Source organism: Microcaecilia unicolor, chromosome 6 (genome assembly GCF_901765095.1).
Source record: "Microcaecilia unicolor chromosome 6, aMicUni1.1, whole genome shotgun sequence".
Classification (NCBI taxonomy): domain Eukaryota; kingdom Metazoa; phylum Chordata; class Amphibia; order Gymnophiona; family Siphonopidae; genus Microcaecilia; species Microcaecilia unicolor.
In genome coordinates, this window is record NC_044036.1 from 285,331,053 (window position 1) to 285,356,589 (window position 25,537).

General features: G+C 42.4%; 1 protein-coding gene across 2 annotated transcripts in view; it reads left to right on the forward strand.

The window, feature by feature from the left end:
• VAV2 (vav guanine nucleotide exchange factor 2) overlaps positions 1-25,537 on the forward strand; it is a 362,905-nt gene that overhangs the window by 42,388 nt on the left and 294,980 nt on the right. For both annotated transcript variants that reach the window (XM_030207689.1, XM_030207690.1), the window contains exon 2: positions 23,366-23,482. In XM_030207689.1, coding sequence (XP_030063549.1) covers positions 23,366-23,482 — 117 coding nt within the window. The remainder of the gene's footprint in view (positions 1-23,365; positions 23,483-25,537) is intronic.

Below are 25,537 nucleotides of genomic sequence, written 5' to 3' on the forward strand. Positions count from 1 at the left end.
TCTGTTTATACTTTATTCCCTTGGTGCTCTGATCTACTCCTATGTTTTTTTTTGTACCATGTTTTCGCAAATGACTCCTAGATTCCTCTCTATACACTAGACATTTCATCAGGAATCCAGTCCCAAATCTCAGGTGGCTTGTTTGAGCTTGCCACCTGACCTTTGGATTTTCTACTCACTTTTTCCAAATCCGAGCTGAAGGTGAGTTACATTCAGGTGAACAAGGTTTTTCCCTTCCTAAGTGGTATTACAATCCACCAGAAGCTTCCTTAAAACCACAAGGTGTGTCATGGGATAAGCTTAGTTCTAAAAACCTGTCAACTCCTCCCCACCAGATGTTCTTCTCTCATTGTTCATAGCTGTAGGAGAGATGGGAGGAAGGGGTGGCCCAGGCACCAGGTTTAAATATTAGGACTTGTCTGTTTATGGAGCCCCACATGCAGCTGTGGCAAAATGTGGGGCTTCATTTGACATTTTAGTTGCTTTTTGAAACTGTAAAATATCACAAAGCCATAATAAGTCTTCAAAGCAATTTACTTCATATGAATTCTTTTAGTTTAAGAGAAGATTTTCTGAACTTTTTTTTTTTAATTATGTTGTAGATATAATGGTTTTTGCATAATAAGATTTTGATTTAAGTTGCTGTGCACCTGTAGGGTTTGTACCTTCATACCCACACCTATTCACACAGTATAAAAAGGGGAGAAATATTAAGTAGAACTTGGCTCTGTTTATTTGAGAGATGCAGAAGCAAAACGTAGGCAGAGTAGGCTCTTCTGAACCACCGGAGGAGACGTATTGATGGAAAAAGAGTCTTTTATTGCAAGATAACAGAAACGAGTCAACACAGCAGCTGTGTTTCGGTGCCCAAGCGCCTGCCTCAAGAGTCTTATGATATATGGCTGATTATGAAAAGAGATATCCTTATTAAATCACTATACACAAAAGATATCAATCTAACCCAAAGTTAGACAGGAAATTTCACCGGACTACCAAAATAGCATCAAGCCTACTTTCCCTACTTTTTGCTTCTGCATCTTTCTGACGTGGGGAACTAGTTCACCTCCAGCCTAGCGTGGTTTTCTTTGGTTCTGTATTTGAGAGATGCAAACATTTTTTTAAACCTTCAAAAGTCTGAAGTCTGGTACCCTGTTTAGCTGCCTCCTGCCTCTCACAATGCACAATTGATACTGAAGTAAAGAAGGTCATTGAGGGGTCCTTTTACTAGGCCACAGCAAAACATGGTCTGCGGTAGCGCAAGCTTATCTTTTGGGCACACGCTGGGGCCACGCAAGCTTGAAGCTATTTTGGTAGTTCAGTGAGATTTCCTGTCTAACTTTGGGTTAGATTGATATCAATTGTGTATAGTGATTTAATAAGGATATCTCTTTTCATAATCAGCCATATGTCATAACACTCCTTAGGCAGGCTCTTGGGTGCCGAAACACGACTGCTGTGTCGAGTCGTTTCTGTTATCTTGCAATAAAGACTCTTTTTCCATCAATATGTCTCCTCCGGTGGTTGAGAAGAGCCTACTCTCCCTACTTTTTGCTGCTGCATCCTTCTGACGTTGGGAACTAGCTCACCTCCACCCTAGCGTCATTTTCTTTGGTTCTGTATTTGAGAGATGCAAACACTTTTTTAAACCTTCAAAAGTCTGAAGTCTGGTGCACTTTGTAGCTGCCTCCTGCCTCTCACAATGCACAGTTGATACTGAAGTAAAGAAGATCATTGAGGGTCCCTTTTACTAGGCCACAGCAAAACATGGCCTACGGCAGCGTGAGCTTATCCTTTGGGCACATGCCGGGGCCACACAGCGCGTGTCCATTTTGGGTCTCGGAACTTAACGCCACCCATTGACTTAGCGGAAAGGTCACATGCGCTACCCGGGTGGTAGGCATGCAGCACATGCCCACTGCCATTTACCGCCAGGTAAGTGCCACACGGTAGAAAATAGAAAATATTTTCTGCCATGTGTTTTTGGCATGCGCCAAATTCAGAATTACCACCCGGGGCATGCGGTAGCCGAGCGGTAATGCCAATTTGGCGCACACTGGATGTGCATAGGCCCTTACTCGCCTTTGTAAAAGGGCCCCTCATTGCGGATCTTGAGTTTCTCTGACTGCAACCCCAGTCACTTTCCCCCTAATTCTATATATAGCGCTCAGCATTGCACACGCAAATTTGGGTACACACCCAAATTGTGTGCGCAGTTGAATTGCTTAACAATCCAATTAGCACCAGTAATTGGGTTCTAACAATCAACTCGGTGCTAATTGGCAATAATTGGAATTTACGTGCACATCTTCATAGTCGTTCTATAAAGATGTGCCGCTAAATCTTTTCCATATAGATCTAAAAAGGGAGCATGGCCATGGAAGGGGCATGGGTGGGCCAGGGACATTTGTAGGATTTGCACGCAGTGTTATAGAATTTGGGGGAATCTGTGCTTAATTTAGGTGCAGAGATTTACACCAGGGTTCAGTTGGTCTAAATCCTCGTACCCAAAATTGGACGTGGATCCCGGAACTAAGTGCTATTCCATAAATGGCGCCCAACTTTGAATGCCATTTATAGAATAGTGCTTAGTGGGCATTTTTTTTTGGTGCCCATTTGGGCACCATTTGTAGAATTGAGTCCTTTATGCCTGATTTCCTACTTACTTAGGAAGCTCAAGCTTCTCTGCCCCCCCTCTATTTGGAAAGTCTTGTCAGATGCTTGTGATGCACTGGGAGAGCCTGCATTTAATTCTCATTGACTGTTGCTGGCAATAGCTACTTCATTAGTTGTAGAAAATCTTCAGATGTGGTCTCTCTAAATAGCTTCTTCTGCTTTTCCAGTTACGTTATCATCCATTTTCAAAGACAAACAGATACCTCTTGGTGTTATGTAGCCAAAAGGAGATTAGCTTTCATACTGCATGAAAGTTATGGCCGTGCACTGGGAAAATCAAAGAGGTGGAAGGCGAGACAGAACAGTTGACCAAATGGTTAGAGTAATGGCTTGGGAACCAGAAGACCAGGAACCACAATGGATAACTTTTGGCCAGATATTGTTTGTTTGCTGGTGTGGAATTTTAAAAGCTAAGGACTTATTTAGATATCTCTCAAAGTTACATGGATATGTTCTTTTTGAATATTAACCCTCAACTTTTGCAAATCTAAAAGTAATCATATAAAAATGGCATTAGGCGTATACTTTTACCTGTGTCAATTTTGACCAATTTTATCATAAGCAATTTCCATATATAAAGCATTGTTTTATGCACATACATAGGGACATTAGATTTCTGCTCTGATCTTATATTTTTCTGGGCTTTTACTGTAAATATCATGACCCCTTGCTGTCAGAGAGGATTCCCTCTCTCCATTCTCATGATTTAAGAACTATCTGGTTATTTCCTGCCACATTTATGTAAAAACATTCTGCTCTGAGCTGAGTATCATCCAGAAGACATGTAAAGACATCACTAGGTAAACTCGCTGGCATAAATCGTATAATCTGTTTTTATTTAAAATTTTTAGGATTTTTGAACACCTTGAATTTTCACATGATGTGCACTTATTTGTTGTTGGAGTGTGACCTATGCAGAAGGATGCTTGGGTGCATAGGGAGAGGAATTGCCAATAGGCAAAAGGAAGTGATAGTGCCTTTCTATAAGTCTCTGGTGAGACATCATTTAGAATATTGTGTACAGTTCTGGAGACTGAACCTTCAAAAAGAATATAAACAGGATGGAGTTGGTCCAGAGGGTGGCTACTAAAGTGGTCAGTGGTCTACATCATAGGGACAGATTTAAAGATCTCAGTATGTGTACTTTGGAAGAAAGACGGAGAGGGGAGATATGATAGAAACATTTAAATACCTATGAGGCATAAATGCACAGGAGATGAGTCTCTCAACAGGAAGGAAGCTCTGGAACGAGGGGGCACAGGATGAAGGTGAAAGGGGATAGACTCGGAAGTAACCTGAGGACATGCTTCTTCATGGAAATGGTGGTGAATTTGTGGAATGGCCTCCCGGTGGAAGTGGTGGAGATGAAAACAGTATCTGAATTCAAGAGAGCTTGGGATAAGCACATAGGATCTCTAAGGGAGTGATAAGGAGAATAGATGGCATGGATGAGCAGAATGGATAGGCCATATGGTCTTTATCTGCCTACTTTTTTTCTCTGTTTCTATGTTGCCAGCTGCTTCTGTTCTAGACCTGCTCCTAGCAGCATACACGGCAATGGGGTGCCTAAGAAACAGTACCTACACCTGCATTTCACCAGTATATAATTCCTTTTCCAGAAAACAATTCCAACCGGAAGGGGGCAAATATGATATAAACTTTAAAATTTCTGGCTTGTACATCAGAGTTAACTTTTACTGAAAATTTCTCTATAAACCCTGTCAGTGAGATGAAGCACTTCTCTGTTTGTATCTTGTCTTCCTGCTAAAAGAAACACTCGAGGAGAACTGTGCTTTCTACTACTTTGTGAGTTAATTTAGTGTGTGTTGATTCTTCTCTGCTATCCTTTTAGCCTTCCTCCTCAGCTGTATTTCATCAGAGAAGCATCTGACATGGCCTGTAGTCTTTCTACACTTATAAGTACATAAGTGTTGCCATACTGGGACAGACCGAAAGTCCATCAAGCCCAGCATCCTGTTTCTAACAGTGGCCAATCCAGGTCACAAGTACCTGGCAAGATCCCAAAAAAGTACAATACATTTTATGCTGCTTATCCTAGAAATAAGCAGTGGATTTTTCCCAAGTCCATTTTAATAATGGTCTGTTGACTTTTCCTTTAGGAAGCCATCCAAACCTTTTTTAAATCCCGCTAAGCTAACTTCTTTTACTACAGTCACTGGCAACGAATTCCAGAGTTTAATTACATGTTGAGTGAAGAAAAATTTTCTCCAATTCGTTTTAAATTTACTACTTTGTAGCTTCGCATGCCCCCTAGACCTAGTATTTTTGGAAAGAGTAAACAAACAATTCACGTCTACCTGTTCCACTCCACTCATTATTTTATAGACCTCTATCATATCTCCCCTCAGCCATCTTTTCTTCAACTTGAAAAGCCCTAGCCGCTTCAGCATTTCCTCATAGGGAAATCTTCCCGTCCTCTTTATTATTTTCGTCGCCCTTCTCTGTACCTTTTGTATTTCCACTATATCTTTTTTGAGATGCGACGACAGGAATTGAACAATATTCGAGGTGTGATTGCACCATGGAGCAATACAAAGGCATTATAATTTCCTCATGTTTGTTTTCTATTCCTTTTCTAATAATACCTAACATTCTATTTGCTTTCTAAGCCATCGCCACACACTGAGCAGAGGGTTTCAACGTAACATCAATGACGACGCCTAGATCCCTTTCTTTGTTGGTGACTCCTAACTTGGAACCTTGCATTATGTAGCTATAATTCAGGTTCCTCTTTCCCACATTCATCACTTCACATTTGCTCACATTAAACGTCATCTGCCATTTAGATGCCCAGTCTCCCAGTCTTGTAAGGTCCTCTTGTAATTTTTCACAATCCTCTCGCGATTTAACAACTTTGAATAACTTTGTGTCATCAGCAAATTTAATTACCTCACTAGTTACTCCCATCTCTAGATCATTTATAAATATATTAAAAAGCAGTGGACCCAGCACAGACCCCTGGGGAACCCCACAATCTTCCCTTCTCCATTGAGAATACTGACACTCTGTTTTCTATCTTTTAACCTTTTTTGTCTTCCACAATGGGACACTACCTCCTACTCCATGACTTTCCAATTTCATAACTTTCCAATTTCCTCTGGTTGTCAAACACCTTTTGAAAATCTAGATACACAATATCACCGGCTCACCTTTATCCACATGTTTGTTCACCCCTTCAAAGAAATGTAATTAATTGGTGAGGCAAGATTTCCCTTCACTAAATCCATGTTGGCTTTATTTCATTAAACCATGCTTTTTAATATGCTCTGTAATTTTGTTCTTTATAATAGTCTCTACCATTTTGCCTGGCACCGACATCAGGCTGACCGGTCTATAATTTCTTGGATCTCCTCTGGAGCCTTTTTAAAAAATTGGCGTTACATTGGCCACCCTCCAGTCTTCCAGTACCATGTTTGATTTTAAAGATAAATTACATATTACTAACAGTAGTTCAACAAGTTCATTTTTCAGTTCTATCAGTACTCTGGGATGAATACCATCCGATCCAGGAGATTCTTTTCTGTACTGAAAAGCAAACTGTGGTGCTGTGACTTGTGGAAAGCAAGTCTCATTGCTCCAGGACTTCTGCAGCTGTATCCTTGCTCAGATTTGCAGAGAAGTGCCTCTTCCTTCTCACAGTCTCTGCTGTTTGTATTTTTTTTTTTCTGCGTCTGTAGAAACTGGCTTCATGAGTGTCCGTACGGCTCTGCTGTCAGCATCTGATATAAATACATATTTGATGGAGATTGAAAAGCGAGTCCATATCCTGCCACAAAGACAGATATTGGTCTTTAGTTCCTTCCTGGCAGGATTCCCCTTTCCTTGGGGAGGTTTGCAGTAACACATTAGCATTGGCCTGCCTCTCTGCTGAAATTCTGTTCTGTAATAACAAATGAAAGTGGAAGAGGATGTGGGAATTGAAGGATAATTGATAAGGCTGTAATGGTGCTTTGCATCCCTTTACAGAAAGTTTTATGCTGGTGCGGTGCTGATTGCAAGGATTGCTTCAGTATGGCCTGGGAACCAAAAACAGAGGGACTGTATGTGTGTTTATAGAAATGCAGAAGAGGGATCAGAATTCTGATCCCCTAATAATGTCTAAAGTACCTGTAGAGAACAAAGAACAGCCTGACTCTTGGAATTTAATGTAATGATGGATTACTTTGTACCCAGCGGTAAGGTTGAGTCCTTTAAAATTAATCTAATCAGTGATAGATTACACAGAAACAGAGACATTGATGGCAGATAAGACCTTCAGTCCCATGTTGTTAGCACATTTTCCATAACTCTTGCAATATACCCAGGAGTGACTTGAGTTGGAATCACACCATTCAGATCCGCACACTACATCCCTGCCTCTACAGGGTACCAACTGAACAGGAAGCAACTTTTCTATCCCAGTCTCCTTTGTGTCCTGTACGGCCAACCAATTGCATAGCTCTCGGGATGACCCTAAATATACCCCCCCAATATATATATATATATATATATATATATATATATATATATATATATATATATATATATCTATATGAGATTAATTTTCAATGTAAATGATGTCTGGATAGACAATGTCAAAGACAATCAATATACATTATCCAGAACTAGAATAAATTGTGATGAAGGTGCTCAGAAAGAGTACAGTGCCCCAAAGTGCATATATCAAACACGTATAGGCACCCCTTATCTCAATCATCACACCAGAAAGATTTTGAATTGCATAAAGTTTTTTGCCTCATAACTTCACAGTTAGCAATGTTCACAGGGCTTTTTTTGAGGGGGTTTTTGGGGGTACTGAGTACCGGCACCTTTTCCATTGTCTGCTAAAATTGACCCATGGAACCCAAGTTTTAATGATAGAGTTCAGGTTCTACACACCAATTCTGTCTTATAATTGCAGATTCTGTGACTGGTTGCAGGAGGCCTGGCTATTATGGGTGGGTCCCTCAGTGATCACCCTACTCCTGAAGGGTGGGCTAGCATTTGAGTACCGGCACCTTTTTTGCTAGAAAAACCACATTGAATGTTCATAACATATTCATAGCATTTAATATATCACAGAGAGGGGCATTTTCGATATGACATCTTAAGTCCAACTTTGGACGTTTTGCTCAAAACGTCCAAAATTCAAGTGGGGAATATAGCCATTTTCAAAACAGGAAAACATCTTATCTCTTCTTTTTTTCCCTGGCTATTTGCTAGATGATTGTGTGCTCTGTGCATTTATCTTTTGAGAAACGCATAAAACCGAGCCATTGGGATATAGGAGGAGCCAGCATTCTTAGTAGACCGGCCACACAGACATCCCAGGAGAGCAATGGGACACCCTAGGGAGCACTGCACTAGACTTTAAATAAGTGCTCCCAGGTATGCATCTCACTCTTGCTCCCTTATCTTGTCTGCGGAGTCCCCCCCCCCAAACCCACTCCCCCTACCACAGCTCTTATGGGTGAAGGAAGCACCTATATGTGGATACAGTGGGTTTCTGGTGAGTTCTGTAGTGCTCACAGTTTCCACCACAAGTGTATCAGGTAGGGGGCGGTATGGGCTTGGGTCCTTCTGTCTGCACTGCACTGCACCCACCACTAGACTACTCCATGGACCTGCATGCTGCTCTAATGGGCCTGAGTATTACATCTGAGGCTGGCATAGAGGCTGGTAAGTAATGTTTTTAATTACATTTCATTTTTGGAGGGGTGAGAAGAGATCAGTGACCACTGGGGGAGTAAGGGGAGGTCATCCCTGATTCCCTCCAGTGGTCATCTGGTCATTTAGGGCACCTTTTTATGCCTTATTCATTATAAAAACAGGTCTACTCATATCATCTTAGTTTTAGTCCTGGGCAGTTTTCTTTTGTTCCATTATGGCTGAAAAATGTCGAAGTGTTAGGAACGCCCAGATCCCACCCTTACCGTGCCCCTGACATACCTCCTTCTGATTTGAACGCACTTCTGATAGACTTCATAGAAAATGTCTAAAAATTGATTTTGAAAATACCAATTTGGGCGTTTTTGTGAGAAAAATGTCCAAATGCAGATTTATACCACTTTTTGGATGTTTTTCTCTGTTGAAAATGAGCCCCAGGGTCTCCATAAAGTTACTTAGCTTACAATATATGTATGAAGCAACTGCAGGGTATGATGAAAGGCTGTCCAGTAAATAGTAAAAACAGTCTTAAATACGGGAACTTTATGCAATTCAAAATCTTTCTGCATATCTATGCTGGTGAGATGATAGAGATAAGGGTACCTATATGTGTTTGATATATTCAGTTTTAGGACACTGTGTTATTTCTGAGCACCTTCAGCATAATTTATTCTAGTTTTGGATAATGTATATTATCCTATATATACCCAGCCATATTTGATGTACATCTTGATCATCACCCTTATGACACAATCACCACTGTAAAAGATTCTCTGTACTCACCACTTAACGTCTTTCTGGATTCCTACACCATTCTTACTTCAGTGCTGAGGCTCCCTTATGCATTTACTGTCTTTTGCAAAAAGAATTCTTCCTTAGCCCTCCAGCCTCCTAGCATGACCCTCTTATTCTAGAATGTATTTTCCACTGAAAGATTTGCTCATCTCTTTGAGGTATTTGATATCTCTATCATATCCTTCTCTCCTATATATTTATATGGCGTGGTTTACCACCAGCTTTCAAAGCTTAGAGTACTGTAGTTCAGGAAAACACTGAAGGCCATATTTTTAGGTCAGGCCTTCTAGTATGGAACAGATAGTAGTGTTTGTTCAGGAAGGAGAAAATGAGACCCGAGGGCTGGAAGTTTTAGTTTGTTTAAGGCCCCATATTTTTGTTTGGATGTTTTGTGGTTTTTAATGTAAACTTTGATTGTTATTTTGTAAACTGCTTTGATGAGTGGTATAGCACGTGAGTTTAAAATAAATATTTTGCCTTCAGGAAAACATAAAAATTCAGAGAGGGTGCAGGGTTGTTAATAATATTTTGCAAGTTACTTTTTGCTGTCTTCTTTACAGCCCATAGAATAAACAGGTATATGTGGGCAAGTGATATGCTGACCTTGAACAGTGCCATTTTCTCCCCAGTCATCCCAAGTTGGTTTACACGCTTCTTGCATAATAGTGAAAGAATGGATAAAGTGGAGATCTTCTTGTCCGTCCTTTTGGGTGCATAGCAGAACGGCACACACGTGCTGCTTCACTCTCAAAGAATGCATTTGGAACTTCTGCATAATCCACCTTTCCAGACTTGTTTATAGTAATAGATCAGAATGTTGTAGCAAGCTTGATTGCTAAGTATGATCTGGCCTGATAGCGCCTGGATGGATAGGTGAAGTGGATCTGTTGAGAAGATTGTCTGATACAATATTCTGAGTTACATTACATTAAACTCTGTTCTTTTATTCCGATAATACCCAATGAGTTTAAAGCGGATCACAAACAAGAAAAATTACATAAAATACCTAGAATCATATAAAAAATTAAAAAAACTTCTACAAATAAAATCCAGACTACATCAGTTTAGATGTGACATATTCACATAAAAAGAGTAATTTGTATCATTTTCCTAAATAGCATAAAATTATATTCTGTTCATGAATTCTCTAATAGTGCATTCCAAGCTGGTTCTTGACTCAACAGTCTGGTCTGATTTTGAAAGGACTGTTGTCATTTGCATGGGAAAGATGAGAGAAACTGGTGAAAATGGTTAAAGGCAAATAGAAATTCTGTTCTGCTGATTTTTCTGTGCTTCTGTATGATATCTGAGTATGTAACAGAATAGTGGAGTTGAGTTTATGAGGAGTTACTTCTGTCTGGTTTTAATCATTCTGTCCTGCCACCGGAAGGTGAGGTTTCAGCCTAGTAACTTGAGCATTTTGAGGCACCCCTCCATGTCCCTCCTAAATTATGTTTTCCATGTGTTGGCACTGGGAGAATTTCTAAGGGACTGTGCCCCACCCAGCTCCAGTGCATGCCGTCTAGTCCAGCAGTATTCCTGCCAAGTGCTACAGGGCAAGAATACCTGGACATCCTCCAGGTCATTCATGGTTTGGAAGGTTTTAATGGACAACCGGTAGATTGGACGAGGAGAGTACATACCATATGTTACATCTCTAAGCTTGAGTTAGGTCATATGATCCATATTATTGATACAAATTGTGCAAATCCATGCCAGGCTAACAAATGAAATCCTACATACATCTAGGGAGAAAGGGAAGTCTGGGTAGTGGTAGAGCAGAAAGAATGAACTGTGGTGATCTCTTGGGCCCACTAATGTCATCTGTGATAGTGGAAGGGTTATGTGGTGTAAACATTTATCTACTGTGTCTTGATCTATGACCCCTACCGTATCCTACACATAAGCCATCTTGTGCCTGTCAGATGAGAAATTCATTCAGGCCAAGGAGAGTAGAAGGACTAAAGCTCGTTCTCCTCCTGATAGCATTAGCCTCTCTGAGATAAACAATCTGAAGACAGACGGACTTCAGTCTCATGGAAATCATCTTATTGTGCCATGCAAATGTATGCTAACTTGATTACTAGGTTACACATGACTATAACACATTTCTAGCTTCTGTGAGGAAAGTAGTTGAATGGGCCACATCTGTTTGTGCTTAGAATAGTAAATCTTGCAACAGCTGGGATTTCCTCTACACGTACCTTGCCAGCACTGAAAACTAACGGTTTCTTCTTCTGAACCAGGCTATCATCACATCTTTTGCATCATCCAGGTGTCACTAGAGTGACCTTGGTACTTGGGTATAAAGTACTGTACTTGCAAGAGTTTATGCAGAGTACAGAGAGATGCCTAAGAAAAGTCAGACATCAGTAACGTGAGAGTATATTTCAAATGAATCTCCATGTTGGATTGTGAGTACTGAAAGTGAAATAGTTCCTGGGCTCATTGTGGAAGAGCTTAGGATACTTGGGCAGGTTTTGCTTATTAAAAATTCTGCCTTCATCTTTTCCAAATTGCTAGACATATACTGACCTATATTTAAAACCATTTAATTGTCTAGGAATGGCACCTTGCCAGTTAAATGGTACTTAGTCGGCTATCTATCGTTATTCAGTGGGAGATAGCCCACTGAATATCCCTGGTTAGCCGGTTATATCATGTGATATAATCGACTATCCGCCAATTTTCAGTGCATCGCTGATTATGTTTTACGGCAAAATCTGGCCACATCAATAACTTGAATATCTTTGGCTGGTTTAAACTTACCGGATATTCAATGCCAGTCACCGGAAACAGCCCAGTATTGAATATCCAGGCTCAGTTCTGGCTGTGGGAGGCAGCCTGTCAACCTCCCATGGTCTGAATATCGGCCCCATAGTTTCAAACCCTGCCAAATGACCAAAGACCCAAAATAGAACATGAACATGCAGGTCAACCCTACAGAGAATAGAAATACAGGGATGGGGTAGAGTAAACATGTAGGTCACCCCCACAGACAATAGAAATACGGGGGTGGGGGTAGAGTAAACGTACAGGTCACCCCTACAGACAGTAGAAATATGGGGGTGAGGGTAGAGTAAACGTACTCACCTCCACAGACAATAGAAATACAGAGGTGGGGGTAGAGTAAACGTGCAGGTCACCCCTACAGACAATAGAAATACAAGTGTGGGGGTAGAGTAAACGTGCAGGTCACCCCTACAGACAATAGAAATATGGGGGTGGGGTAGAGTAAACATACAGGTCACCCCTACAGACAGTAGAAATATGGGGGTGGGGTAGAGTTAACGTACAGGTCACCCCTACAGACAGTGGAAATACAGGGGTGGGGGTAGAGTAAACGTACAGGTCACCCCTACAGACAATAGAAATATGGGGGTGGGGTAGAGTAAACATACAGGTCACCCCTACAGACAGTAGAAATATGGGGATGGGGTAGAGTTAACGTACAGGTCACCCCCACAGACAATAGAAATACGGGGGTGGGGGTAGAGTAAACGTGCAGGTCACCCCTACAGACAATAGAAATATGGGGGTGGGGTAGAGTAAACATACAGGTCACCCCTACAGACAGTAGAAATATGGGGATGGGGTAGAGTTAACGTACAGGTCACCCCTACAGACAGTGGAAATACAGGGGTGGGGGTAGAGTAAATGTGCAGGTCACCCCCACAGACAATAGAAATACGGGGGTGGGGGTAGAGTAAACGTGCAGGTCACCCCTACAGGCAGTGGAAATATGGGGGTGGGGTAGAGTAAATGTACAGGTCACCCCTACAGACAGTGGAAATACAGGGGTGGGGGTAGAGTAAACGTACTCACCTCCACAGACAATAGAAATACAGAGGTGGGGGTAGAGTAAACGTACAGGTCACCCCTACAGACAATAGAAATACAGAGGTGGGGGTAGAGTAAACGTGCAGGTCACCCCTACAGACAATAGAAATACGGGTGTGGGGGTAGAGTAAACATACAGGTCACCCCTACAGACAGTAGAAATACGGGGGTGAGGGTAGAGTAAACGTACTCACCTCTACAGACAATAGAAATACAGAGGTGGGGGTAGAGTAAACGTGCAGGTCACCCCTACAGACAATAGAAATACGGGGGTGGGGGTAGAGTAAACGTGCAGGTCACCCCTACAGACAATAGAAATATGGGGGTGGGGTAGAGTTAACGTACAGGTCACCCCTACAGACAGTGGAAATACAGGGGTGGGGGTAGAGTAAACGTAAAGGTCACCCCTCCGTAGAAATACGGAGGTAGGGGTAGAGTAAATGTGGGAGTGCTTCCCATAGTGTACTTATATGGGGTCCATGTGTAAGTGTTCCCAGGGACAGCATTTGTTCAGAGCTAGGGCAGAGTGGCAAGCTAAGGAAGTATGTTATAAAATGTTTCTGTACATACATACAATTGCACCTGCCTTGGAACAGCTGTAAATCTGTGTGGGAGCATTTGCACGGTACTGTGGATAATTCTGGGAGGTTTATTGATTTATTTATTATAAATGCCTTTATAAAGTCTGCATAAAATAAGTAACATTTTTGGAAATTTTTATAGGCGTCCTCTTATTACATTACCTTCTACATAAATTTGAAAATAAACTGTGCTCGTCTCTGAAGGTAATTTTGCACCCTGTTGGAATAGTCCATGGTGATCTCCAGTGTGGTTATTAGTAAACAATTGCATTATTCTATAGATAACCTAGGTATTTGCTGTAATATTTTCTGTAAAATTTGGTAGGCTCATACTAAGGAGCGCCTTTATAGCTTATATATTAACTAGGGGTGGGCATTGAGTGTGCACTATTAATGCGATTCATTTTTAAAAATGTTAACTACTATTACATTTTTTAATCATGATCAAAAATTTTAACTCCTGTCTGTTGCCCAGCATTGCTTTCTCTCCCTTGCCTATCCTATTTCAAGTTGACTTTACATAACAGAGGGAAGATATCAATGTCAGTTGTAAGTAGCATGTGGGAATGCTGCTGGAGACCCTATGAAGAGCCAGATAAATGTTAAGATAAATGTGTGTGTGTGAGGTGGGGGTGATGCTGGACTTGTGTACTGGAAGGCCAGCAGTAGGAGAGGAGAGAAATGGGTGTCTGTGTGACAGGGATAGCAGGTTTAGCAGCTGAAGGGGAAGGATGCAGCAGGAAAGGATAAAGGCAGGTACCTGTATGGAGGAGAGGGGGAGCAATGTGATGTGGGAAGTGTGTATATGCAACTTTTCATTATATTCAGCAGGTTTAAAAAATTTCCATGCAGTGGGAATTTACCAGTACCAAGCCATCCAGTCCAGAGGTTTGACTAATCATGTGATAATACCATGATAAATTTTAATTACATTTTTTAGTTGTTGCTCACCCCTAATTGAATAGCATGTTGTAAAAGATAACCAGCTACGCTGTGCATTTGTTCAAAAAGATGTTTGGATCAACAGTCCCAAAAAATCAAAAAGCATGTGTCAGAAATGTATGGCATGATTAATTGCGCGATTGTGATAATTTTTCGACGATGCCCGCCCTTGATATTAACTCTTTCAGTGCTCTAGTGCAATGCAGTAACTTCTCAGGATGGATGCATTCACCCTGGTGCAGATTATTTATTTATTAAGACATGTAGGGGGCCTTTTACAAAGCCGCAGTAAAAACTGGCCTGTGGTAGTGTGGACGCATGCTGGGCCACTTTTTACCGTGACTGAGAAAAAGGCCATTTTTTAATAGGCCGGAAAATGGGCATGCGCAAAAATTAAATCTAGTGCCTGTCTATTTACGGCCTGAGCTCGTACCACCAGCTATTGACTTAGTGGTAAGGACTCATGTGCTACCCGTGAGGTGACCATGTAGCACATGCCAACGTGGTCGCACTGTCGATTACAGCCGGGAACGCCCCCTGCGGTATAAAATAGAAAAATATTTTCTACCGCGGGATTCGACACGCACTAAACTCTGAATTACCGCCGGCTGCACATACCCCAGCAGTAGTGCCGATTTGGCGTGCTCTAACCGTGCATTAGCCCTCCTGCGGCTTTGTAAAAGGGCCCCTTACTGCCTTTTTGAAGAAATTCTCCCAAAGCAGTATACAGCAAGAATAAGCCACACGTAGGCAACAGACAATTACAAAGCATATTATAACAATACTCATTCTGATATAGGGGCCCTTTTACTAAGCCGCATAAGTGTGTACATGCTCCAAAAGGGAGTTACCGCATGGTTACCACGTGTCCCTTGCAGTAATTTCATTTTTGGCGCATGTCCACTACGCACCCGAAAAATATTTTTATTTTCTGGCACGCGTCAGCTGCGTGCGCCAAGTGGCATTTGGCGAGCATAGGTCATTACTGCCCAGTTACCGCATGAGATTTTACCACTAAGTCAAGCTGGCGGTAAGGTCTCAGACCCAAAATGGATGCGTGGCAATTTTCATTTTGCCGCACATCCATTTTTGCCAAACATTTTTTTTAAAAAAAGGCATTTTTTTGCAGGTGCACTGAAAAATGATTCTGCATGCGCCCAAAACACGCGTCTACACTACCGCAGGCCATTTTTCAGCGCACCTTAGTAAAAGGACCCCTTAGTGTGCTATTTACATGTGAACACAATACAAATTAAAACATTGTAATAAACAGCATAGGGAGGTGGAACATATGGTGAGACTGAGTAGCAGGAGTTCGATAGAAATAATAGTGAGTAACGTAAGGAAAAATTACACATGGAGTCAGAAAAAGTGCAGGAAAATGATTTCAGCTAGAGTAGGAATGGAGAAACAAGTCCTGCTACAATAAGTGCAGCTGGTGTTAGTTCTTGTCATAAGTACATAAGTATTGCCATACTGGGAAAGACCAAAGGTCCATCAAGCCCTTCCAACAGTGGCCAATCCAGGTCACAAATACCTGGCAAGGTCCCAAAAAAGTACAAAACATTTTATACTTCTTATCCCAGAAATAGTGGATTTTCCCAAAGTCCATTTAATAATGGTCTATGGACTTTTCCTTTAGGAAGCCGTCCAAACCTTTTTAAATGCTAAGCTAACCGCCTTTACCACATTCTCTGGCAACGAATTCCAGAGTTTAATTACACGTTGAGTGAAGAAACATTTTCTCCGATTCGATTTAAATTTACTACATTGTAGCTTCATTCCATGCCCCCTAGTCCTAGTATTTGTGGAAAGCGTAAACAGATGCTTCTCATCTACCCGTTCAACTCCACTCATTATTTTATAGACCTCTATCATATCTCCCCTCAGCCGCCTTTTCTCCAAGCTGAAGAGCCATAGCCATTTTAGCCTTTCCTCAGAGAAGTCGTCCCATCCCCTTTATCATTTTTGACACCCTTCTCTGCACCTTTTCTAATTCCACTATATCTTTTTTGAGATGCGGCGACCAGAATTGATCACAATATTCGAGGTGCAGTCGTACCATGGAAGGGTTTACAAAGGCATTATAACTTCCTCATTTTTGTTTTCCATTCCTTTCCTAATAATACCTAACATTCTATTTGCTTTCTTAGCCGCAGCAGCACACTGAGCAAAAGGTTTCAACGTATCATCAACGATGACACCTAGATCCCTTTCTTGGTCCGTGACTCCTAACGTGGAACCTTGCATGATGTAGCTATAATTCGGGTTCCTCTTTCCCACATGCATCACTTTGCACTTGCTCACATTAAACGCCATCTGCCATTTAGAGCCCAGTCTCCCAGTCTTGTAAGGTCCTCTTGTAATTTTTCACAATCCTTCCGCGATTTAACGACTTTGAATAACTTTGTGTCATCAGCAAATGTAATTACCTCACTAGTTACTCCCATCTCTAGGTCATTTATAAATATGTTAAAAAGCAGCGGTCCCAGCACAGACCCCTGGGGAACCCCACTAACTACCCTTCTCCATTGAGAATACTGACCATTTAACCCTACTCCTAGCCGCATTGAGCCTGCCATGAGTGGGAAAGCGCGGGGTACAAATGTAACAAAAATAAAATAAATAAATAAAAATACTCTCTGTTTTCTATCTTTTAACCAATTTTTAATCCACAATAGAACACTACCTTCTATCTCAGGACTCTCCAATTTGTCAAACGCCTTCTGAAAATCCAGATACACAATATCAACCGGCTCCCCTTTATCCACATGTTTGTTCACCCCTTCAAAGAAATGTAGTAGATTGGTGAGGTAAGATTTCCCTTCACTAAATCCATGTTGACTATAGTCTCATTAATCCATGCTTTTGAATATGCTCTGTAATTTTGTTCTTAATAATAGTCTCTACCAATATTGCCCAGCACTGACGTCAGACTCACCGGTCTATAATTTCCCGGATCCCCTCTGGAACCTTTTTAAAAAATTGGCGTTACATTGGCCACCCTCCAGTCTTCCGGTACCATGCTAGATTTTTAAGGATAAATTACATATTACTAACAATAGCTCTGCAAACTCATTTTTCAGTTCTATCAATACTCTGGGATGAATACCATCCAGTCCAGGAGATTTGCTACTCTTCAGTTTGTAGAACTGCCCCATTACATCCTCCAGGTTTACAGAGAATTCATTAAGTTTCTCCGACTCGTCAGCTTTGAATACCATTTCCGGCACTGGTATGCCACCCAAGTCTTCCTCGGTAAAGACCGAAGCAAAGAATTAATTTAATCTCTCCGCTACGGCTTTGTCTTCCCTGATCGCCCCTTTTACTCCTCGGTCATCTAGCGGTCCAACCAATTCTTTTGCCGGCTGCCTGCTTTTAATATACCTAAGAAAAAAATTTACTACGTGTTTTTGCCTCCAATGCAATCTTTTTTTCGAAGTCCCTCTTAGCCTTCTTTATCAGCGCTTTGCATTTGACTTGACATTCCTTGTGTTGTTTCTTATTATTTTCAGCCGGTTCCTTCTTCCATTTTCTGAAGGATTCTCTTTGTGTGACTAGCTAGTTAGTTGTTTCTTCCGTTAAAGGCTTGGGAGCAAAGCCAAGCTTTCGCCTGCTTCCTGAAATAGAGATAATCTTGTCTAAAACAAAATCTTTTGGGGAGTGCATTCCAGAGTGTGGAGAAGGCTCTTTGGAAGGATTTTAGTGACCTTGGAGGTGCATAGAGGGAGATCCTGTTCAAGTACTCTGGCCCATTTCCTTTATGTGCCTCAAAGGTCAGACATAAAGTTTTAAATTTAGCCTTGCATTTTAGTGATAGCCAGTACAGGTTTTGCAGGAATGGTGTGATATGAGCATGTTGCTTACAAACTTCGATCAGTTGTGCTGCAGCGTACTGAATCGATTGGAACTGGTGACACTAGAGTTGCATGGGAACAGAAATTTCACCCGTCCCCACCAGAATCTCCCCACAAGTAATCTCTATCCCTGCCCATTCCCTGTTCTAAAATAACCCAACTTATGCCATCATTCTGGAAAATGAAAAATATCAGAGATGAACATTTCCCAAACCTGATATGGTCCAGTTGATAAATAAAATATATTTTCCACCATTTGTAGCCTGAGCATTTTATTTTTTCATTCGATTTTGTCCATCGCTTCTGATTTGTCTCTGTGTTTTTCCCTGCCTTTCCAAGGTCATCTGTCTGTTTGGCATTTCTTCTTTCTCCATGTCTGCTATCCATCGTCCTTGTGTCCCTATCTGTCCTGTCCAGCACCTGTCTACTCCCCAGGGTCCAGCCCATCTCCCTCCAGCTCATCTGCCCCCCCTCCTCAGTTTTCCCCTATTTTCTCTCCTACTCCATCCCCAGCTTTTACCCAGTTTCTCTCATGCTCCCCTCCAATCATTACTTACAGTGCTGCTTCAAACTCCTCCTCTTCCTCTTTACGGCAATCAGGCTCTGCAGAGAGTTGAACCACGCAGTGCTGGAAGTTGAGGAAGTCTCATGGTTTGAAGTCCCATGAGACTTTCCCAACTTCCTTCACACACGGCTCAGCTTCCGCAGTGCCTGATCACCAAAAAGGAGAAGTTTGAGGCAATGCCAAGGATAGGGAGGTAGGCTGGCATGGTGCTACACTACCACGGGAACCCCACAGGACCTGCATCTATCTCCATGGGAGTCCAATGGCCCTGGAGGGGATCCCTGTGGGATTCCCGCAAACCCCGTTCCTGTACAGCTCTCTATTGCACACCAATGTAGAGTTCATTACAGTAATCCACCTTGATGTTATCGTGGTGTAAATCATCTATAGAGAAAAATATGGGGAAAATTAAAAGTTTAGAGGATGACATCAAGTTTTTTAAAGAACACCAAACCATATTGGCTAAGAATTCTATGGACATTCAGTTTAATTGGAACAGATTGAGAGCTTGTTACATACCTGTAATCTTAGATTTTTGAACTTTCCCAAGGTACAATTACTATCCGCAAGGGACTTGTTTAAAAAATATATGCAGGAAGTTCTGTAATTGTCTAAGAAATCCCTGCCTCCAATAAATAAAGATCTACAAATTATGGAACCTTGTTTTTTATTAAACAAAAAGGTGTAATCCTTGAAATAAAAAAGATGTGTGTAGTTATTACAGTGGTAAGGCGTCTGGGAAAACGAGGTATTTTCTCCAAGTCATTATGGTCACATATTTTCAGAGCTGTGACCCCTGAAGAAGACATAACGGCCGAAACACAGACCGTGTTGGGTCCAGGTGTTGTTTTATGTGACCTTTAAAGGAGAATAAACCCTTTGAAAGATAATTGACTTCTGTTCGTTCTTTGGAACATCTCTCCACCCTGTTTGTTGCTTGCTTGATTGCTGTGGAAGGACTTTCCCACTTCTTTTGCTTTTGCTCCTCTCTTATGTAACTCGCTGTGCTTCTCTGTTCTCTGAACTTTCCATTTGTGTGTATTCAACTCTTTCTGCTTCCTGTTTCTCTTCTTTGTTCTTCATTTTTGCGTGCAAGTCCATATGCTTCTATGGTTGGCTGTTCTTCTTTTTTTTTTTTTTTGTATTCTTTGATCACTTTTGACGGCAACCGCGCTCGGGTTGACAGATTCATTAGTCTACATCATGGCATTTTTATATTCATATTTGTTGTACATAGGAAAGTAGGGGAGGAAAAATTATCCAGGACCCAAAGCCTTGAGATTCCAGATTTTTCCAGGCTATAACTAACAATCTTTTGTGTATTTGTCATATTATAGCCCTTAATACTATCTAGAAGTACCCAAAAAAGGGAGCTAAACAGAAGAATGGATATTTTGTGAATTAAAGGTCAAGGAAACCCCCAAGAGAGAAGAGCCTAGTGTTTGCAGAATGCAAGCTTGGATTTATTTTGTATCCAGTCCTAAGAGAAAGGGTGCCTTATGAAGAACAGGGACTGCTGTAGTAGCAAGGAAAGAGGACTGGGAATCAGGAATTTTGAGTTCTGTTCCCAGCTTTGCCTTTGCCTCCTGTGAATTACCTCAAATTAGTCTGTGTGTTCTTAAGTTTCTCTTTACTATGATTCTAGCTAGCCTTTGTATTGTAACTGTAGAAGAAGTGGACTTTTATTGTGTTACTAATGGTACAAGAGGCCAGGTCAGTCTGTTACTCTGGAAATCCCACTGCATTTAAGACTGGTGTGCCCCTTAGCATTCCCTCATCTGTTTGCCAGTATTTCTCCTTTCCGGACCACAATAATAAGAGCAGGCTAATGATGATAGAGTCCTTCTGAAATATTGAAGGCTGCCTTCCTCGGAACTTCTTACAGGGCACATGATGTGAGAGCCCAGTGTTGCTTCTTTCTGGATGTTTCTCAGGATAGTGCTTAAATCTCCTGAGCAAGCAGGTGCACTTTGCATCACTCTGCAAACTTCCTTTCCTCCCTGCTTCACTGAGCAGTGATATAGAACAGGATGTCTCAGGCCAGGGAGCACTGAAGTTAATCTGTGGCCTGCAACAGTACCTGTGGCAATGAAGTGTCTGCTGGGGTCAGTGTGATGGAGATCAGGCCCTGCTCAAACGCCCATTATATAGGTCTTGTGCCCTGAATCCTGTTGGTCTTTTACATCTTTTCTTTCAAAAATTGTGCTAATCTGTACTGTAGAATTTTAGCAGTAGGATTTGTGCCAGTTAAAAATGTCTGTATATGGTGCATGCCTTCTTTCTCCTAACATAGTTCTTTGGTTGTGTAAATTGGTTTGTTTCAGATTTCTTTTCACTCTCCAGAGGAAAGTGAAGTATTTGGAAGGGGAGAGAGCACTGAACCCTTGTGGTCCTTCCAGGGTCACCTAGAGACTGAACCGGGCCCAGGGCAGGGCTGCTGCCGCTGGGCCCAGGACAGGGCTGCTGCTGCTCCAACCCCCACAATCGTCGTTTGCTGCTGTCCTCCCTGATTGCTGCCGCCCCCCCCCCCAACCCGATCACTTCCCCCTGCTGCAACAGGAAATACCTTGGCTGGTGGGGATCCTCCAGTGCGACTGCCTGCCCCTGTGGCTGCTTTTCCTCTCAGGGCATGCTTGGTTTCAAAACCAAGCATGCGTGGCCTGAGAAGAAAAGCAGCCATTCAGCAGAGCAACACTGGAGGAAGCTCAGGGTCCTCCCCCAGCCTCCAAGGGGGGCCCGGAGTTCTCTCTCTCCTGCTCCTGTTGGACGTGATCAACTCGGGTCCCGTCAGGAGCAGGAAAGAGAGAGAGACCCCGGGGCGGGTCCTCTTGGAGGCCCAGGAATTTTGCCCCCTTGCCCCCCCCTCGGTGGCCCTGGGTCCTCCTCCACAGAACTTCTGGGGCCAGTAGTGAGATTATTTGCTGTGAGTTCCTATAAGAGTGGTGATGGTTCTTTAAGAGAGGATTTTCGATCTTTGTTAGAAAACCAAGCAGTCCTTTTACAAAGGCGGCCTAGCGTTTTTAGCGCACGCTAATGATTAGCATGCGCTAAACACTAGAGATGCCCATAGGAATATATGGGCATTTCTAGCGTTTAGCACATGTTTAATTTTAGCGCACGTCAAAAATGCTAGCTTGCATTTGTAAAAGGAACCCCAAGAGAGAGTTGATCCAGAGAGTCTGGAAAACCTACATAGCTTTAGCAGGTCCTGCTGATTCCATTCTACCGGTTCACCATTCTACCTTAGAAGGGAAAATGATCCATTCTGTCCCAATGCAATAAAATTCTCATCTTCATTTTGGGGGGAATCGGATACAATGGTATGAGTGAACCATAAAGGCACTACTTACTGAATCTCATCTAAGTCAGACACACCATTAAATAAGCTCCCAAGAAAGGATCCTTCTGAAAGCCACTGGTTCTTAAGTGTGAAGGACAGAGTTTTTATGTACCTACTTCACTTCCTATGTGCCACTGTAAAGGAAGACTGATTGTGTTCAGGAGACAAAGCACTTCTGTGTAGTTCACTCCACCCCCATCAACACTTCTGCCCTCCTCTTTCCCTGCTCACATCCAGCCTGTCATGGATCTGAAAAGTTTTATTTTGGTGTGAGGAGGGAGGGGGGGGGCCAGAGCCCAAGGTGGGGGACACATTTTGGTTGCTGCCCCACCACCACACCCCCTCTGACGCCGCCTCCCCCGCTTCCCACTCCCACTACTGTACATCTTGGCTGGCGGGGGTCCCCAGCCCCTGCCAGCTGAAGACTTCATCCAGTGCTGGTCTCTGGCGCTGCCACATTGCCTGCCCTGCTCTCTCTTCCCCTCACGTCCGGCACGCTCAGAGCATGCTCAGTTTCACCAAAAGGAGCATGCCCAACGTGAGGGGAAGAGAGAGCAGGGCAGGCAATATGGCAGCACCGCTGCAGTCCAGCGCTGGATGAGGTCTTCAGCTGGTGGGGGTTGGGGACCCCCCACTAGCCAACCAGGGGCCCAGAGCAAATTTGGGGGTGCCCAGGCCCTGTGGGCCCCACCTAGCTACGCCAAAGGAGCTGAGTAAATTTAATGTGTACTTGGAATACGAAGCTTGGGTTACCCACAACTGGTAGCTCAACAGTTCCAAAGAATCACTGTTTGTGCAGTGCAAGCTCAAATGTGCCTGAGCAGAGCTGGTGCAGGTGGCCAACTGGTGTTCAATTACTGAAACCTCTTTCCTAGGGGTGTTAATTTTGAAACCAAACATTAAGTTTCAGAGTTTTGGTTTTGTGTATGTATGTGTGCAGAAAATAAGATGTTTTCTTCCTCAATAACTCATGATATAACATGCATGGGAGGGAAGGATCTCATTCTGGATTAGAGACAAAGGATTCAACTTGCCTTTCAAATGACAGTTACTGACTTGAGAAATACCTGAATTATGATGTTTATTTTCTTTTTCCTTTTCACAGTTTTTATGTTTGAAGAATATCCGGACATTCTTAAAAGTCTGCCATGACAAGTTTGGGTTAAGGAACAGTGATCTCTTTGATCCCTTTGAGCTCTTCGACGTGAGGGATTTTGGAAAGGTAAGGGAAGTTTTTTATGGTTACATTTTTGCTTGCCTTCAGAACTCAGGGTGGGTCTTTCTGCAATACCAAATCAGCCTGGATCAGAAAATCAGTGCCTAGAGAGATATTGTTCACAAGAGCGAAAGGCAACAGACCTTTCAAATGACAGCACTGTGCATCTGGCCAGTTACATAGCGCTTAACCGGCTAGCTGTGAATAAGCAGGAGATAGCTAGTTATCTCCTGTTGAATATTCCGGGTTAGTTCTTAGAGGCTAACCGGTTATATCGTGTGATATAACCGGCTATCAGCTAATATACAGTGCATTGCCAGCTACGTTTGGCAGCCAATTCGGGCTGCCAAAATGGCAGGCCTATCTTTGGCCAGTTCAAACTTAATTGGCCAACGCTGAATATTGGCTTGGACAGTTAAATTTAAACCAGCCAAAGATAAACTGGATATTTAATGCGGCATTGAATATCTGGTTTCACCGTCAACCACTGGAATTAGCCAGACTGCCTTCCATGGTCTGAATGTTGGCCCCAATATGCTTAAATCTTCTGCCCAGTGTGTTCTGTGGGCAAAAAAAGCAAACAGGATGCTAGGAATTATTAGAAAAGGGATGGAAAATTAAGACCAAGAATATTATAATGCCTCTGTATTGCTCCATGGTACAAAAGGCTCAAAGAAGAACGACCAAAATGATAAAGGAGATGGAAATCCTTTCGTATGAGGAAAGGCTAAAGAGGTTAAGGCTCTTCAGCTTGGAAAAGAGATGGATGAGGGGGGGATATGATTGAGATGTACAAAATCCTGAGTGCTGTAGAATGGGTAAAAGTAAATCAATTTTTTTACTCTTTCAAAAAGTACAAAGATTAGGGGACACTCAGGTGTCCTTTACAAAGGAGTGGTAGGCTCTGTACGTGTGCAGCAAACGCCAAAACGAGACTGCCATCAAGCTAGCACACCCTCCTGGTGGTAATTTCAGATTTGGTGCACACCCATGCCAACGGGATAAATTATTTTTTTTATTTCCTACCACGCGTGGCATTTCTGGTGTTAATTGGCAGTTGATGTGCGCCAACCAGTAACCACCACACGTGTATCGCATGAGTCCTTACCACTAGATCAGTGGGTGGTATTAAGGGCTCAGGCTGTAAATAGGTGCGTTCTGGTTTCAGTTTTACTGTAGGCCCTTTTCCCAGCCCATTGAAAAAAGCCCCTTTTCCCTGGCCCAGCGTGCGCCAAATACACCCACACTACTGCGGCTTAGTAATAGGATACCTCAATGAAGTTACATGGGAATACTTTTAAAACAAAAAGCAGAAAATATTTTTTACTCAACGAATATTTAAACTCTGGAACTTGTTGCCAGAGGATGTGGTAACAACGGTTAGCATATCTGGGTTAAATGTTTGGTCAAGTTCTTGGAGGAAAAGTCCATAGTCTGCTATTGAGACAGACATGGGGAAGCCACTGCTTGCCCCGCAATTGGTAATGTGGAATGTTGCTATTATTTGGGTTTCTGCCAGGTACTTGTGAATTGGTCACTATTGGAAGCAGGATACTGGGCTGGATGAATCTTTGTTCTGACCCAGTATGGCTATTCTTATGTTCTTGTGACAAAATAACTGTAGTAGCAGTCATTGAGACTTTCTGATTAGATTGCCTTAAAAAAAAAAAAAGATAATTATTGAGACATATCACAGTACTTCATTAAACACAAGGAAATCACAAAAAGAAAAGGTTCTCCCCCCAACTGTAAATTGCCTAAATAGAACAAAAGAAACCCCTTCTGAGTACTCTTAACCATATCTAGAAAAATCTTTCACTACAGCTGCTCTTTGCTATGCTGTGGGCAAGTGTTTCACTGATATGAGTTGCTCAGCAACACAATCATCTGGTTCAGGGCTGCTGGACCTGGAATGTATCACGCACTATTAAATGCATAGGACCAAAGATCGTCAATCTGTTCGCTCTGGTGCTTTCCCACCTAGGAAAGCAAAGACTGCACTTTTGTCCGTTTTACTTACTGTCGCTGTGTGACAGTTGCATGTCGGGGGTAAATTTTCAT